The 18,797-nt window shown below is 31.1% G+C and overlaps 1 protein-coding gene across 1 annotated transcript in view; it reads left to right on the top strand.

The window, feature by feature from the left end:
• pea (ATP-dependent RNA helicase pea) overlaps positions 1-18,797 on the top strand; it is a 159,788-nt gene that overhangs the window by 49,141 nt on the left and 91,850 nt on the right. Inside the window, exons 7-10 of the mRNA XM_085820150.1 lie at positions 5,595-5,693; positions 13,736-13,846; positions 15,507-15,707; positions 16,527-16,611. Of these exons, the coding sequence (XP_085676276.1) occupies positions 5,595-5,693; positions 13,736-13,846; positions 15,507-15,707; positions 16,527-16,611 (496 nt within the window). The remainder of the gene's footprint in view (positions 1-5,594; positions 5,694-13,735; positions 13,847-15,506; positions 15,708-16,526; positions 16,612-18,797) is intronic.

The following is an 18,797-nucleotide window of genomic DNA, read 5'->3' as shown; positions in this document are numbered from 1 at the left end:
CTACTAACTCTTATGAATTGTATAATGCTTTAAATTAAGAATGACTAACCAATGTTGTTCATCCTTGAACCTTTGCTTTTAATTTCCAATGATCTGTGACCTGTATCAAAAGATTTTTTTTATTATTATTATTTTATTTACGAATATTGGTGTTTACTTGTGGAGGGCATGGAAAAAAATGAATTTTTTTTACTGCTCAGTTATCTTTCTTAGATTGTTTTTGATTACTCTCATTTTTGAAAGCATTATTTGTAAATATTAACCTTAAATAGCTTCGTGCCACATACATTTTTTTCTCTTTGCCCATTTGAATCGTATTTGCCAAGATGTGATGGAACTTCTAGGGCTGGAAATAATAACTAAAGTAAGCAACTCATGGTCTGAAATTTGTTCATCTCATATCTTAAAACTAACATCAGAACAGTTTGCAGAATGCAAATTTTAAAATTAGATCATAATAATAAGGTTTATAACATCCTCAGAACTGTATTATTGGAATTTTAGAATTCACACTTTTAAATATATAAAAATAACATTTTACCTGTTTTCCAGAATAAAAATTTTAAAACTTATGATTCCATTTTAAATTGCTTAGCAAACTGTTGCCATCCACAGCTTCAAAACAAAGAATAATTAAATTAAACATTTTGATGTTTTTCATTGTTTCCAAATACTGAAATAGTGTTTCTGTATTTTAACAACTCGTGTAAATTTTATGAATAAAATGCCAGATAAGGAAAAAAATTAACTTGAAATTTTGAGCTTTTTTTTTACAACTCCAAGCAGTAACAATTTTTCCAAGTGAAGGTGTCCAGAGCAAATCCAAATATCTTCATCATCCAGATACTTTCATAAATTTACATTCCAAATATAAATAGAATAGCAAATATAAAAGAAGTATTACAACACTTTTTACACTCTGCAAACATGAACATTGATCAGCTCAGCTGCCTGCATCCATGGCACATACATTTTTTTCTCTTTTTTTTTTTTTTTCTAATATAAGATTGTTTGATGTATTTTCTCCTAAAATGAAAAAGATCTTTTTTGTTTGCTTGCTTTACCTCTCCTCAGTAACGCAAGCATGATTTCTTTTTCTCCCTATTCTTGTTCACAGCTCGCTTACCCAATCTTATGCTCATAAATGTGACTGTCATTAATCAATAAAAGTACTATAATTTTTGCTATTTTAGGCACTTTGTATTACAAGAGAATTTCAGCAGTGAAATTAAATAAATATTTTAATATCATTAACCACTTTTATTGATCCATTGATTAATTTGTATCCTATTATTTATTTATTTTTTCAAAATTGTCAGAATATGCAAACAATCAGTTTAAAAAATTTTCAAACTTCACTGAGCAGATACATGAATTTTGTTTTATTGCTTTTTATCTCAGTTTGCTTAGGAACAGGTGATGTGGCATTTCTTTAATTAGAAAACTGAAAATTCTTTGGTTTTGCATAATTTTTTTTTTTATTTAGAGTGTATGTTGTATTCTATAGCATAATGCCACTGGCCATAAACTTTCTAATGTTTTTAAAAGAAAATGGTTATGAAGAGCATGATAGAGAAAGCCTAGTGTTTGAAGAGTATAGAAGCACTCAAAAATAATGAATTCATAGATTTTTTTTTTTTAAATAAAGTTTCTGAAATGCAAAATGCATTAGAAAAATATGTTTTTGTCCACCATGTACTATTTTAAGGCTATTTTGTGTTTCCTTCTTTCATTATCAGCAACTGAAAGAATGATTTCGAAAAGGAAAACAAATAAGAATAAAATTAAGGAATCAACTATTAAATCCCTAAATGAAATTAATTCTTCTAACAAAAGGATAGAATGTTCCGCTGATTTTACAATTTCTGAACAAATAATTAATTAACCCCTTAACCGCCGTGGAAAACATATAAGATTAATTTCCCAGTGCCACGGTTTTTCACACGGGCGCTTGTAGTTATGCAGTGTATGAGGGGGAAAATAAGTGCAAATTTTACTTTCTAAAAACTGTTTACTTTCACAAAATAAATAATAAAAGGAAAAAAAAAATGAATGCACAAAATTTAATGTTTTGAGTAAAAGTATAATAAAAACATGTAAGTATAATAAAAATGATATTTTTATAATAAAAAAGATCCTTAAAATGGAGTTTCGATCAATTCATTTTTAGACCAGTAAAGTGTAATATCAGGTTTCAGTGTTATACCTTGTGAAATCAGTATGCCTAAAAAACATACGAGGCGTATTCGGAAACTAAGTACCATTTAAAAAAAAAAAAATAGTAAAACAATTTTTTCGAATCCAATTTTATTTTTACATGAAAATACATGTCTTAAACTATTTTTCAACATAGTTTCCGCCAATGATCAAACACTTGTCATAGCGGGTGACCATTTTGGTATACCATCGTCAAAGAAACTTCCCGCCTGTTTTGTGAACATCAGTGAGCATTTTTGGAACCCATCGGGAACACAGTTTGTGATAATTCAAGCGGTCAGACACAATTTCGAACAAAACAGTACGTGAAATTTGTGGAAATGCCTCTGAAAGAGTTGTCATTGTGAAGCGTCTGTTCTCATGAATTGCTTCATCAACTTTCCTTACCAAATCATCGGTGACAACAGAAGGCCGACTACTCCGAGCCTCGGCGTGGACATTTGTTCGACGTGCATTAAACATTCTTACCCACTCTCTCACCATTCTATCACTTATCGCGTATTCACCGTAAACTTCTGTCGCTTGACGATAAATTTCGGCCAGTTTAACATTCCTCACGTTCAAAAATTTAATCGCGGCACGAATCTCACAGTCAGCGAAAGAACTAATTGTCTTAAACATTTTGAATGTGCACAGCAAACTGAAAACACAACATAGAGCAACCAAAATGGCGACAATTGAAAGTCAGTGAACAAAAAAGACTAGTGTGCATGCGCAGAACGCCTACCACAGCGCTAAAATGAAACGGTACTTAGTTTCCGAATACGCTACGTATATTTCTTCTGAACTGGTTGAATGCCACGATTTTGTTCTTGATTTTTCGTTTGCAAGGTGTTGGTTCATATACTCGTCTACAAAACGGTTAATTTCAGTAACAATATGAAGCACGAGCAGTTCATCAAAAAATAATTCAAAAAAGATAAATGAGTTTAAAACATCCATTATATCTTTCTTTATTCCTAAACATACTACAAAAAGTAAACAAAAACGGAGGACACAATCAAAAAAATTAGTTTTACTCAAACAACACCAGCCAATACTGTGCAATGATTACTTTCACTTCTTTAGACACATCCATCTCTCAAATTTCACCCCACACTTCTCTGAAATAGTATCCTCCTTCGCACACTTTGCAAAGGTCATTGTGGTTCCAAAGCTTTGCGAATAATTTTACGGGTAGCAGCGCAAAGCAAATGATAGTATTTTGGAAGGGCGTTTATATGCGCCCGTGGCAGTTACGCATCGGCTGAGCAAGGCGTATATATATGCCTGTGGTAGTTAAGGAGTTAATCAAAAAAGTAATGAATAAATACTTTCACTGTTTTTCTTGTTAGTAGTAAAACCTGTGTATATATAAACACTGCTAAATACCTCTTTATATGCTTATATACTGAAAATGTAATATTACATCATTTTAAATGTTAAAATAAGACTAAGATTATATGATAAGTTGATGCACATATTAAATGGTAAAGTTACATTGAAATTTCTGTTATGACGATTGGAAACTATATTTTATGGTCTTTTGGCAATGGTTTATTCCACAATATTCCAAACTTATATTTCCTTGCTTGTTCCCCAAAATTTACATGACAAAAGCAAAGTTTGTTTGTTCGATCTTTATAGTGGTTAGTATGTGTCATGTGACCTGCTTCAGTGGTACGAATGCCAAAAAACGACACTTAGGACTACAAGAATTACATTTCAAGGTAGAGATTAACTCACTAACTTGTTTAGTCATTTGTGCTATATGGAGTTCCAAACGAGTAGCAGCAGATTCACTTGGCTCAGGGGTCACAATAGCCATATTCACATAAGAATGAGGTGTAAGGTCAGTAAATCTTATCAGCAACCATAGCCAATTTACTCAAATCATCTTCACAAAGAGCAGCTAAAATAGATTGTGTGCTATTCCGAAGCCTTGCAAGCCACAAAGATCTAAGAGAAAGGTTCACTTACAGTATCACATGCCAAAGTGCACATATTAGTCAGTAACTAAGAAGGACAATGGCCGCCAAGCTCTAAACCTTGCAACAGAGCAGGAATTTTCAATGCTTCGCTCTTGAAATTCGCCGAAATCAAGTTTTGTTTTAGGACATCATATTTTCCAATAGCAGGAGGTTTTAAAATGATATCGCCAACAGAATTAAGTATATCAGAGTCTACAGCAGCAACAACATGGTTAAAGTTTTTTAAATCCAATGTTATATTGGAAAGGGAAAACTGCGATTCCAGTCTGACATATCATAAGGCAGGGCTTGTTTTCCAAATAGATGGTAGTTTTACTAAAACATGTGTCACGTATGTAGCCGCTGCACCTTCAGCTGCATCAGCAGAATTTTCATTATGCAACATAACCAACTTCATACAGCTAAGCATTAGAAATATTAATACCAGAACATTACATAAAATTGCACATCCATACCTATTAGGAATAAAAATGCATCTAAATAAAAATAAAATACTCACTACATAAAAGAATACTGTATGGAGGAAAAATCAACGAGTTGCACTCTCAAACACACAATAAGCTGTGAATAAATATTCAATGTCAGCATTGAAATATTAAGGATTAAGTACTTTCACTGAAATATTCCTGACTTGTAGCTCCACAATAGAATTGTTTGCACAGATGCTGCTGCCATGGAGTACTTCACTCTGGCCACGCATAACTGCAGCATTATTCTTAAATCACCAAATGTGGCATTGGTTTACTCCAAACTTGTCAGAAGGTTCATTTGAAAGGAAGGCCAAAGACTTTAGTAAACCATAAAATTAACTTAATTTTAAATTAAAAGGTAAAATACGAAATTAAGTACGTGATGATAAACCAACGTAAACTGTCGACCATGAATAAGCAGGAACAGTGAAATGTAAGTGCAAGTGAGTCTCTCACCGAAATGTTCAATACTCATGCTACAACAAGTGTGCATGGGTATAGCGCAGCAAACATGGATACTGCATGCAAATGTTAAAATACAAATATTATTGTAAGAATGCAGAATCTCCATCACAGTCGTGTAGATGATTATAGTGAGTTAAATTATGACTTTTTTCTTTTGATTTGCATGTTTAATTTAGTGGTTTTACATTGAATTAATTTACAATATAAGATATTATCGCAAAATAAAGGAGGATGAAATGAAAGCAAAGGAAAATTTAGAATTTTTTTCTTTTTTAATTGGCTTAAATATTTTTGGTAGATGATCATTTAGGGCAGATTTCTTGGAAGAAAGTTGCTAATTCCTAAATTGGTGCAAAATCTTGCATTGTGCAAAAATTTGTGTACTTTCTCAACAAATGTCATATATGTGTGTGTTTGTTATCATGAAAGAATTCCATTTTTTATTTTATTTATTTATTTTTTTTTTTTTTAGATTTACAGTGGAAAAGTGACAAACATCATGCAGTTTGGTTGTTTTGTACAATTAGAAGGGTTAAGAAAAAGGTGGGAAGGACTTGTACATATATCCCAAGTAAGAAACTGATTGTAAGGAATGATATTTATATTATGTAGAAAATACATTCATTATACTTGTAAAATAGTGTCTACTTTTATTAATTTCTACAATTTAAATTGTACCTTCTTAGTAAAGTATTATTTATTTTTTACTGATAAGTATACAGCAATTTATAAAGAAGTATGTTGAGTAATATAGACATAGAACTTACCATTCATAGAAAATTCATAGAAAATTTCATAGAATTTGTTTTCTGCTGATAGGAAAGAAATCATAGAAAATTACCATTCGAAACTTTTTGTTTTATTGCTTAATTGATCAAAAAGCTGTTGTTAACATCCAAAAATATTTTGACTTTAAAAGTCTCATAGTTAAAGTGTGATATTTATACTGAACACTATAGGTTTTTTGCTCTTTATTTTAAAATTTAAGTCTTTTTTTCGTCGTTTGTCTCTTTTCAACACCAGAAATTGGAATTCTTCTAGAAGGAGCTTTTTGTCTTTCTAATAGAATTCCTTTGTCTGACATTTAAAAGTTACTAATATTGAAAAACAAGTGGTTTGTGTATGGGATTTTGAGGTGGATTATTAATGAGGTAACCATGCATATGCTGGTATCTTCTTCTTCTTTTATATATATATATGTACTGAAATTTTTGTTTGTTTTGAAATTTAAAGTTCTTAAATATAAACTTTATCACAGTTTTATAATTAATAATTCTTTTTCTATGTATTTTTAATAATTCAATTAATGCAGGAAAACTGAACATAGCATGTAATTTAAGACTGACATTAAAACACATTTTGCATTTTTTATTAAATGTAATCAAATAATTAATGCTTTGAAATTATTTTTAACCTTTTGATGGTCATGAACAAGCTTAGCTCACGTTACAAATTTACAACTGACAGGTATTGGGAAGAAAAAATTGCTTAATCTAACAACCACCAAAGAGTTAAGTAATTTTAAATATATGGTTAAGAGGATAGTATTTCACTTGTTTGCATATGTAATAACAGCTCATGCCGAAATGAGAAATTAATCTAATTACGAACTAGTTTTCTGTTTGGAGAAGCTGATGCAGTAGCACTTTTTGAAACTTTTATATCAGAAGATTATATGTTATTAGATCTGTCATAGTTCTCTAAGTTTTTAAAATTTTGTAAAATTACTTATTGGTTTTAAAGCTGCTTTTTGAGTTGCAAAGTGGTTTAGATTTTGTTATGTTTAATTTTGTATTTTAACTTTAAATAATTTATCTGACCATTATTTAACCATAATTGCCCATCAAACTCTCTTATCCACCTGTTCCAGCTGACATATATCATTATAAAGGGCAAGAACAAAGGGGGCTTTCCTATTCTTATTGTAGTTTTACTTTAGTTAGTTATAGTATTTTCTCCCATTGAGAAGTTAAATTCAGGGTTTCCTTTCTCCAGATGCTTTACAAAACAATTAATACATGGTCTTAGTAATCTTGCAATTTTTTACAGGTAATCCTTCTTGAAGAATTTTAGATACACAGTGAAACCACTATAGCGCACGTTTCTAAGCCACCTCTGAAAGTGACTTTTTTTTTTAATATAATTAAATTTAGAATGGAGCATCAGCAATAATTATATTTTTGAAAGCACCACCTCCATAAAAGAAGGAATTTTTTCGAAGTGTTGATGGTTTATTGTGTTTCAAATTTTAACAGAAATCAGAACAGAGAAACAGAAAGAGAGAGGTTGTATTAAAAGAAAATGAGAATAATTATGAACACTGCTTTCAGAGTTCTTTGTCCACGCTAGACTTCAAAGAGGCAGAATTTATGAGATTAACGGGAAAAATTTTCTAGAAACATTTACTACTTGATTACCAGTTCGGAAGAAGTATAATTGCCGCTTCATCTTTTTTAAGGTTCCCACATTCAAAATATTCCCTTTGGAATAAATTCATTATGTTCATGGAGTTGCAAAAAAAGTCCATGAAATGTTTCTAAGCATTACTGTAACTTAACATTCTCTGAATGGAAAGGAATTGATAACTGTAAGCTGAAGAAAAAGGTAAAGAAAGCATTGATCATACTTGTAATCATGAAGTGGCAGATCAACTACATAGATAAAGGGCAATCTTTGTCATGGCTAGAAATATAAGTTTTGAAGTTTGAATAAATTGCTGGAAGAAGCATCCCCCCTTTTTTAATCCCCCCATTTGTTGTGTGCTTGATTTGTAACATGTCAAAAATGCCAAGCAAAAAGACAGCCTGAACAAAAAGTATAAATATTTTTAATGTTTTTGATAATTACAGCCAAAGATAATTACAATATTTATAATAGGCATTTCACACAGATTGAAAAATTTTTTAGCCAAGGAATTATAATTAATGCAAAACTAATAAAATTTTCAAATGTCTGAAGAATGCACCAAAAAAAAAAAAAAAAAAAAAAAAAAATCAAGAGATGCAGAAATTGCTTTTCTAGAATGATTTTAAACTTTGAAGCTAAAAATATTTCTATTTTTAGAGCTCTTACAACTAATTCACTAAATGCTAGGAGAAAATTTTATATCAACTGACATATCAAGCATAGAAGCAGATCGTCATATAACTGATAATTGGATAAAAGGCATTTTAATTGGACTAAATGAATACAAATGAAACAAAATTTACAATACAGATGAATCTGGACAGTGTTACAGAACATACCAAAGCACACATTAATATTTTTAAATGAAACAGCAAGTGGTTTAAGAAACTAAACGAGTGAGTTACTGTGTTATTAATGTGTACTATAGATCCATCTCTTAAGAAGGTAGCACTGATTATTGACAAAAGCAGAAAACTTTGATGTTTAAAAGGAGTCATGAATTTAACTTTATATAGCAACAAGAACTTATTGATGAAAAGTAGTATTTTTACTGATTAGCTTTTTAAATTGGACAGCAACATCATCTTTTTCTAGTGGCGCTTTCTGCAAATCTCAAACTTTACACTATCTCTGATATTGAGCTTGCCATCATTAACTCAACAGCAGAATTAAAGAAGCACTTGATGACTCAATAAAAGTTGTTCATCAAGAAAATCATAATGGCGACCGTGCTCGCTTGCTCATATTCCTGAAAAAAATCCGACACAAAAATCTAGTGAGGAAATAGTAGAAACTTGCTAGAGATCATGATATCAAAAGATAGAAGTCAGAAAAATAAGTGATCTTATTGATTACAGAACTGAAAGATGGGAATCACTTTTAGGTAATATGGCGGTTGAGAAAATGGGGAAATTGAAAGGTTCTTATGATCTGAGTATCCTAACCATATCAGCCCATTTATACAGGGTAATAACATTGCTCAATCAGAACAACGAATTGCTAAACTTTTTGCCAAAACTCAAGAAGAAACTGTCAATCATAATATGTCAAATGGAAAAACTCATGAAGATGAAATAAACAAAGAATTAATCTCCTTAATGGATAAGGATTCAACTGAACTTTTACAACATAGTGTCCAAATGAAGTTAATAACGTTTTTAAAAATTAAAATGCAAAGAAAGCTTAAGGGTATGACAGTATCTTGAAGGAAGTCATTAACCTAGCCGCAAACTCAAAAATTTTTCACCTCTTCTCCTGGTCTTTGGATAGAACACCAAATCTTATGGTTTTTAATTATTAGCCTTTATGAAGGAATATGTTTCCCATCAATAAATGGAATATATTGAATTGTTGAAACTTAAATTAAGCAAATTCCATTTCCCTACCTCTATTGATTTTCAGAATAATTTTTAAAATTAAATTTCATTTCATCTGAAAATAATAAAAGTGGCATATCGACTACATAGATAAAGGGTTTATGTATGTCAACTACATAGGCTTCTGGCTTCTCTGATTGTATTTTTTCTTATCATATTGTATTGATCTTTCTCGTATTAAATTTCATTTGATCTGAATTGTTGTAATCTACTGTAGGCATTTGTAGATTTTTATATGAAGATCAAAGCACTGTTTAATTAGTTATTATTGGTATTTAATATTGTTTACTGCAATAAATAGTATGTTACTAAGATTATCCACACAGATAGTATGTACAATAATTATTACCCTATAAAGTATTTATAAAGTATTTCTCCCACATTCGTGGTGTAGTGGTCTGCACCCTGGGCATGTATTCCAAGAGGTCCGTGGTTTGATTCACAACAAAGGCGTTGCTCATTTTTCAAGTCTCCTCCTAAGAAAAAATCCTAATGTCTCTACAACCCAAAGGTGTGTTAACCCAGAAGGGCTATTAGTCTCAAAATGACATTTCGTATCGAATCACTATACTATAAAGGGTTTTGTCACTTTTCAAATTGTTGGCCACAAATATTATTGCCCTGTATTGTGTTTAAAGAAATTAAATAATGAAGAATCTGCATGAATGTATGTATGTTTCTCGCATTGTGATAAAAACAACGATACCTAAAGCCGTTAAATTTTGAATAATTTAGTCCTCCATCTGAATATGGGTACCTGGAAGCCCAAAGCGTGAATTTTGAATTTGTTTTATTATCTGTTTCATATTTTTTAAACTTTAACAAATTTTTATAAAGAAACTTAATGATTTCAAAATGAGTAGTGACAACACACTGTACTGAATAATATAATTTTATCTCCCTAAGAATTTTTATCAAAAATTCTGGAGATATGCTGTTTTTAAATATTTTAAGCCCAAAGAGGTGTTAGCCCAAATGCTCTCAAAATGTGTATGTATGTGTAAATGGGGGGGATGCTGCTTTAGGCAAAAATTCAAATCTGAAAGCTTTCAGATTTTTTTCTAATTTTTATTTTTATTGTATTCAAATGTACTTCAATAAAATAAAAGTTTTCTTTTCTTACTTCAGATTTTCTTGGTATAAAAGTGTAAGAAAATTGCAAAGTGAAATTACCCAAAGAACATAAAATTTAGAATATCTAATTAAATGTTAGCACATTTCACATCTGAATTGAATTATAAATAATTTAATAACTTGAACTATGTGTTATAAAGTGAGTTTAAAGTCAGTTTGGAGTTCCTTTGAAATGGTGTCACCATGTGTCGTGAACTTTCAGTTTTTAAGATTTCAATGTTGGCAGCTATGCATTAAGGAAGCTCCCAGGAAATTTGCTATCCTTGTTACTGAGATAATTAATACATGTCATAGGCTTTCATACTTTCTGTAACAGTGGAAGCATGCTGTCATTATCACCTTTTTTTAAATCTGGCAGAAATCAAAGTCTGCACACAAGTTGTAGATTTATAAGTTTGCTTTCCTTTTTAGGAAATGTTTTCAAGAAGATAATTCAACAAAGTTTGAATGATGAACTCATTAAAAGTATTCAGTATGGTTTTAGAAAAGCGTAAATAAAACCATGCAAATCCTAAATTTGAGGGAAACATCTCTGAAGTTCTTACCAAAAAACAATGTGTTGCTGCCTGTTCACTAGAAATGGAAGAGGTATATTTGATAAAATTTGGCATCAAGGACTGATTTATAAACTTGCAACAAATTGCCTCTGGGGATGCTTAAATTTTATCTGGAATTAAAACTTTCCAGGTGTGAGGAGTAGATGCACTTTCAAGCAAAAAAAATCTGTGCAAGTGCACGACAAGGCTTGGTTTTAGCACCTGCATTTGTTAACATATATGTAAATGATATGCTAGAAGCATTAACTGCAGGTTAGCCAAGTATGCTGATGACATATTTCAGCTGATGATATAAATTAGTCTGCAATATGCCACTGTCAGTCTGCAGTTCAGTTTTAATATTGTAGCACACTGGTGTAAACTGGAAACTCAAATTAAATGCAAGCAAATGCAATGTCATTGTATTGAAACGCCATGAGGGAAATCATTCAGTTAACCTATGTATACAAATGGATACTCAGTGACCCCCAATAGTAAATTCAACTAAATATTCAGTCATCATTTTAGATGCACAATTGAATTTTAAAGAGCATGTGATCTGTGTTCTAAAGAAAGCTAATGCATTTATGATTGTGTAAGGTCTCGTCAGAAAAACATCCAAATTAAACCTCCTTTATGTCAAAAGAACTTTATATCACATCCTAATAAGACTTGTACTTTTCTACCATAACTGTATGGGCTACGGCTTTAAAAATTGACAGGAAAAAACAGGATGCTTTTTCGATATAACCACAAATATATTTTCGATATAAAACACTATGGCTTGTCAAAAACCAGGAATTCATGAAGATCTGAAAATGCAACATGCGCATCTCAAAGGGCAAAATTTCTGAAAGTGTAAAAGCTCGCATAACTTTACAGGGGAGTTATGTCTTGAACCTCTGACTGCATTGTTAAACTTACAAGACTGTGACCCTACACTAGAACATGGGTTCAGAAAACCATGAACAAATCACCACAGTGGGGTATATTAGTCAATAAGTGTGTTTGTATGTAGTGTACGTAATGTTTTGTATTCGTGAATGTCATGTAGTTTATTTCAACTGCATTTTGTGCTTTCCCTATTGTTTATTTCATACTTTTTATTCAGACTGAAGTCCAAGATTAGTGATTTTAATGACTTCACAATATATATTCCCCCCCATTACTGTGAATATTCAAAATTTCATGTTTTTCTCCATTTCATGTTTTTCATACTATTTCACGCAAGGCACCAGGATACCATGATTATCATTTCTGCCAGTCAAGTTAAAATCATATCCCAGCTCAAACAGCCTAGAATTTTCACCTATTTCAGTGGCATTTATACACTTATTATTTTTAATTACCACCATCTACCAAGAGCATTCATCAGTTCCAGGTGAACGCTCATAAGATTGGAAGCCTAAACACTATCCAATATTTTTGCTTTCTGCAAATACAACTTTTAACATCCACCGTATATACCAGGATATTATAAACGATTTCAAATGTCATTACAGAAAAGATATTCAGAAACTGATGAACAGAACTGAATTTTGTAAAAATGCAAGCACTATGAAGGAGATAAATAATTCAGTATCTCTAGGTGCTATGCATATTACACACAATGTAAGGGATTCATCTCTTAAAATCAGTTAAAAACTATTTTTTGAAATATGGCTTTTATATGGAAGAAGCCTCAGAGAAACTGCAAGCTATACTTTATGTTTGAGACATCAATGAGAGAAGTTATGAGGTTCATTTATTCACAAATATACTGAGGCAACATGAATAAAAACTGTGAAAGTGTTAAAAGAACTGTAGAGATGGACAGCGAAAGTGATACAGAAAAAAGTGAGGATATGCTAATATCAATCAAATCTTGAAAAGCACTGCAAGTTCTAAGAAAAACTCTTAATCTGAAAGGTGGTGATCCAAAAAAGGCTGCCACCAATTTTACAAAATTGAGAATGCAAATGAAAAACTGTTGTTGAACAGTATAAAAGAAACATGGAAGAGCTGTTTGTAAGAGATAAAATTTTATCAAGAACATAATTATAAGAATATTTTTATAAAAAATTAGAGAATGAATTTCAAAATTGCATGAATAGTATTAGTTTTGGCATTAATTTTTAAATATTTAGAATTAATTATTCAATTGTTAGTTATTATTTTATTTCAGAAGTTTAAAACTGATATCCCAATTTGTAATACACACATTGCCATCTATTAAACTCAATTGTATTTGGAATGAAGGGATTTTAATAAGTGGTGGGTACTGCATATTATATCAAGCTGTGTTCTTTCCCTTAGGTTTAGGGAAATGTTTCATTTTTAATGCAAGCGAATTGTTCTTTCTCTTCTGTTTAGGGAAATGTTTCATTTTTAATGCAATGCGAATTGATGATCTTACATTTCTTAACTATTTTATATTACATTTATTTATAACAGAAATACGTTCAAATACTGTTGTCGGGGAAAAAATTGAAGTGGGAATGGTAATAAAATAATTTTATTTATTTTTTAGTTTACTAAGGGATTCCTCCCTCTGTCTTTAAAAGAGATAATAGTCTTTTTGTGTTGGATTCTTATTTTGCCGTAAACAACGTTTAAAAAACCTTAAAAGAAATAGTTTTGATAAAATTATATTTATGTATTAAAATTTTGTGTCAATTTAGCTCCGACGAGAAGGCAGAGTCACTAGTGTTGGTGATGTAGTCCAGAAAGGCCAAAGAGTAAAAGTGAAAGTTCTGTCTTTTACTGGACAGAAAACAAGCTTATCTATGAAGGTAAGACCAAAATTATTTAATACTGTTAAGCACAAAATTGAAAAAAATTTGTGTTTTATAAGCATTTTGTATTTTAAATTAAAAAATAATATGGGTACTGCTTCTTGATGATGCTATGGCAAAGGTGCTGACACCTTTTACTCAAAGTTGCAAAGACAGAAATTCTCATGAGGATGCTGCAGCATAAAGTTGTTTACAACCTAATGCAGATCAATGTCTAACTTGAGGGAAAAGAAAAAGTTTGTGCTGTCCTTGAAAGACTTTAGAAGGAGGGTGTAAAAGTTTTTTTGGCTCTTAAGTTCTTGGCTTTGTTCAGAGTAGTGTTTTGTAGTCATAGGAAGCATTTGTCGAGCTTCATTGCTGAGCAACCAGAGATTACTATAATATAAAAACTGGTATAAAGATTCTGCCTGAATATTCTAACTCTTTGACTTAATGCCAACTTGGTATGAGAACTGACAAATCACAGTGAAGCAAACACAAACTGATGTTTGATCGATAGTTTTGCTGAGGCAACTGCATATTTAGACATGAACAATTTTACCTTCTTTGGTTGGCTCTGTTTTAAACCCTGTTCCAGAGGTGTGAACAGACTAAATAACTTTTATGCATTAAACCCGCGACAGTAATGATGACTAGACTGACTTTTATAAATGGCCCCTTAGGGAGCATGTAAGAATCAAAACTATGTCATAAGTCATAAGCCAAATTTATTTGCATCTGTGAAATAGGATATAAGCTGTAACCAATCAGAAAGTAAATTTACACTTTTATGTATTTGTGTACAGGTCTTCAGCTTGCTCGCTTTTCTGTTTTTGGCTTCTTCGAATGCCATCTTAGCATAAAGTTAAAAGATTAGAACATTTAAGCTCCATTTCCATTAGTGTGGTATAAATGTTTAGCACCATTGGGAGACATATATTTGAAACACCAGGTATCTAAGAAGATTTACAGATCCATGCTTGATGATTAAAAATCCAAAAAATAACTGTGACAAAATGAAAATGTGTAAATGTTGATAACAAAATGTATTTTATAAGAAAAATTTGATGAAATAAAATCCATCGATAAATTTTCATCATTTGCTGGAAGGAACAGTGAAAACAAAATTATTTAAGTTCACCATTTGATTCCCAAAGTCTTTTTTCTAGATATGTTCCCCTCCCCCTTTTTCCCTTATTTAAAAGTGTGGAAATTTGTAAATCTGTTTCTGTTCTTTTCACATTTACAAGCATGTGTTAAAAGGGCTTCTTGGTCCACAAAGGAACTGAAAATCTAAAAAATTAGTCTTTTATTTCCTAATGTACATTAAGCAATTTCTTAAAGTTTTCTAGAAATATTTAAAAGAGGGAATGTACTAAAAAATTGAAATTAGCAGCTTTTTCTGGATGTTATAAATGCATGTAGTATTTATAATAGCAAAAATCTTCAATATAATTAGAAAATTCAAGAATGAATTGCTTTCTTTAAAAGTGTGTTATTTTTTTCAGTTTTTTATGGCCTGTTAATATATTATATATAAATGATTTTTTAATTATTTTTGAGACATTTTAAGGTAGTATTTACCGTTCTGTAGTTAATTTAATTACATTGGGATTGGAATTCTGTAACATTTAATAGTTTTGCTAAAAATATTCTATTATGTTTTCATTTTCTTCAGGATGTTGATCAAGATACAGGAGAAGATTTAAATCCCTCAGTAGCAGTTACTGAATCTTCCAGGAAAAGGGATCAGGATATATTAAGAAACCCTGATCGTCCTTCCTGTCTTCCTCTAATTTCGAAGCTTGATGACAACAATGTGGACAATAGAAGGCATGTCCAGCGGATTTCTTCTCCAGAACGCTGGGAAATAAAACAGGTTTGTTGCAGTTTTAGTTTTTGTTTGTAAATATTCCAAAATGCTGAATAATTTCTTTCGTCTTACTGTTTTGCCATGTGTATTAAATACACATAGCAAAAATTAAGAATTCAGTTAGAATTCGAAATAGTCAAATTTTTTAATCATTGCTCGTCTTGATGTTTGAGAAAACCAAATAGCTATGTTCCTGTCTGTAGACCAAATGCATTTTTACTGTGAGAAAATTTTATTTTTTCATTCATTGTGTTGTATTTACACAAAGATTATGCAATTAAAAAACATAAAAATTCTTTTACTTCTGTAACCTCCCCCCTCAAAAAATGTGACAAAGACATGATGAATTGGTTTTTACTTCTCTGCAGCCTATTAGATAACTGTTATCATTATATCATCATGGATTCAAGCATACCATATTTTCACTTCTGATATTTTGCATAAAGTGATATTTTTTTGAGGAAAGTTGCAGAGGCTCCAGAAACTTCAAACTCCTATTCATGATTTCATTGAAACATTTCAAATGAACATCCAGTAAGAGTCTTAGAGAATAAGAGGAAAGAAATGGAGACATGTTTGGATGTTCATGCTTATATTTTCCAACAGCTACTGTACAGGCATTTGATATTACATACTGTGGTCCTAGTGCATGACAGGTATATAGTTAATTTTCAAATGCATTGTGTATATTTCCTATGTGAATAAAGATTGAATTAGATACCTAAAAATTTACTGCTTTTCAATTCCTTCTTCTCCCTGTATGCATGGGGGTAGGAGTTGGGATGGCAAGAAAAAAATTGTGAAATGTACTTTTTTTCAATATAGATGCTTGCAGCCAATTGCATTGATAAGTCTGAGTTACCGGATTTTGATGAATCTACTGGATTACTTCCCAAGGATGAAGATGATGGTATGTTTAAATGCACTAATTGACTTTTATTAACATCTGAAAGGGCACTATAATTTAGTTGTTCTATACCACTAATAAAAATTTAAATTATAGTCTATATATTATAGTTTATGTAATCTAATAGAAATCTGATAGAAAAAAAGAGGGGAAAAAAGTGAGTACTATTATTACTTATAACTATTGCAACTTAGCTTAAACTGTGGATTACTTCTAATAATAAAGTTGTCTGATAAGTAATAGCAGAGTTTTTATATGGAACATTCAGTATATAAATTGAAGCAGCCCAAATCTTTTTTTATTATTATTATTCTGATTCACATTATAGAATGAAAGCACTGATAGGTGTATACAGTTTATGCTTATTACTAGAAGCCTACATTGCATCCTACAGAGAAAGAAAGAAAAAAAAAAAGATATAAGGAATGATTGCTAGAGCAAATTTTTTATTACACTCAGATTTAGATGAAGATTTTTTGTACAAGTTATTATTATGAATGATTACATGATGTAATGAAGAATTTAAACTCCATTTTCACCCCATCTGCGTACTCTGTATTAGTTGTCTATTTTTATATTTGGCGTACTGCATGTAATTTTTGTGCATTTGGTTTCCCCTTAAAAGTTTGTGTAATAATAAACATGGTACTGTAGCTCTTTTAATTTTTAGTATTGGCAACATCTACAATATTTTGTATCAAGAAATAATATTATTTTAGATGCAAACAAAAATTGATATATCAGTGATATGTTCAGGAATGATACCTAAATAATTTAAGGACTCCTATGTGATATGCATTTTGCCAAACCTTTTAACCATTAATTTGTGAGGCATTTCTGAATCTTTTTTATGATAAAATTAAATAATGAATATAATTTTAATTATCACTCATATTCTAAAAATCTGTTGAGCAATTTAAAAACTGCTGCCCTATAATATTCTAATACATAAGACAATATTGTAAATGTATTTTTTTTTTTATCCTTGTGATTTTTTAAGCAATATTTGCTTTCCTCTAACTTGAAGCTACAGCAATTAGGGTTGGCCATATGCTGGCAGAAAATGACTATTACTAGCAGGAACTATGCATATTATTATTATAATGAATAAATAATTCAAGTTTTATATTGTCATAAAAAGTATTAATTAGTAATATTGCTAATCTATCAAAATATTTTGATAGATAAAAAGTTGCATATGCTTCAGTTCATACGTTGTAAGATTCAAAAGTTTCCGGACTGAGTCTATAACATAAATATTTTTTGCAGTAGTGCAACTATGGGAACGTTTTTGTGTTATTACATTCTCCCTCTTTTCTAAAAGTGGTTTGTTCCAAATCATGTGGTTGAAAACTCGCAGCCATAACAAATAATGGGGTCATTTAAGCAGAGAAACAATATTAAATTTTGCGTTCGCTTGGGAAAGAGTGCTACAAAGACTTTCGAAATGTTGAAGCATGTGTACGGAAGTGAAACTTTATCGAGAATGCAAACTTTTGAGTAGCATCATCGTTTCAGAGGAAGCACGGAAAGTGCTGAAGATGATGAATGCTGTGGCCATCCCATGACTTAATGCACCAATGAAAACATCAAAAAGGTGTCTGCAGTGCTACGTGCGAACAGACAGCAAACATATGCCAAATAGCAGAATCAATTGGGATATCAGAGGCCACATGTCAGCAGATACTAACTAAGGATCTTAACATGTGTAAGGTGTGTCAACACATCGTTCCCCGCATGTTAAACATAGACCAAAAGGGAATTCAAATAGAAATGTCAGGAGACTTAATCTCGGCTGTTGACAAAGATCCTTCCCAACTTGGCAGAATTGTTACTGGAGATGAGAAATGGTGTTTTTTGTACAACCCACAAACCAAGAGAGCATCAGCCACATGGAAATCACCACAATCTTCATGGAAGCAGAAATTTCGCCAATATCATTCTAAATAAAAGGTCATGCTAGAGGTATACTTCGATATCCAGGGCATTGTGCATCTGAAATTTATCCCTGAAGGATGCACTGTGAACACATCTGTGATGCACTGTGAACGTCGAAATCCAGCGTGGTTTGCGTGAGTCGATCCGGAAGAAGAGACAAAAAATGTGGGCTGAGCAGTGTGGGTGCTGTTGCATGATAATCATACCTGCCAACTTTTACGAATTTTTCGTAATTTTTACGAAAATGCGTT

The sequence above is a fragment of the Stegodyphus dumicola genome, chromosome 7, assembly GCF_044657685.1.
Source record: "Stegodyphus dumicola isolate Sdum_Otavi_A_Nest chromosome 7, ASM4465768v1".
Lineage (NCBI taxonomy): Eukaryota > Metazoa > Arthropoda > Arachnida > Araneae > Eresidae > Stegodyphus > Stegodyphus dumicola.
Note: the sequence above shows the minus strand (reverse complement) of the source record. Positions and strands in the feature narration are given on the sequence as shown.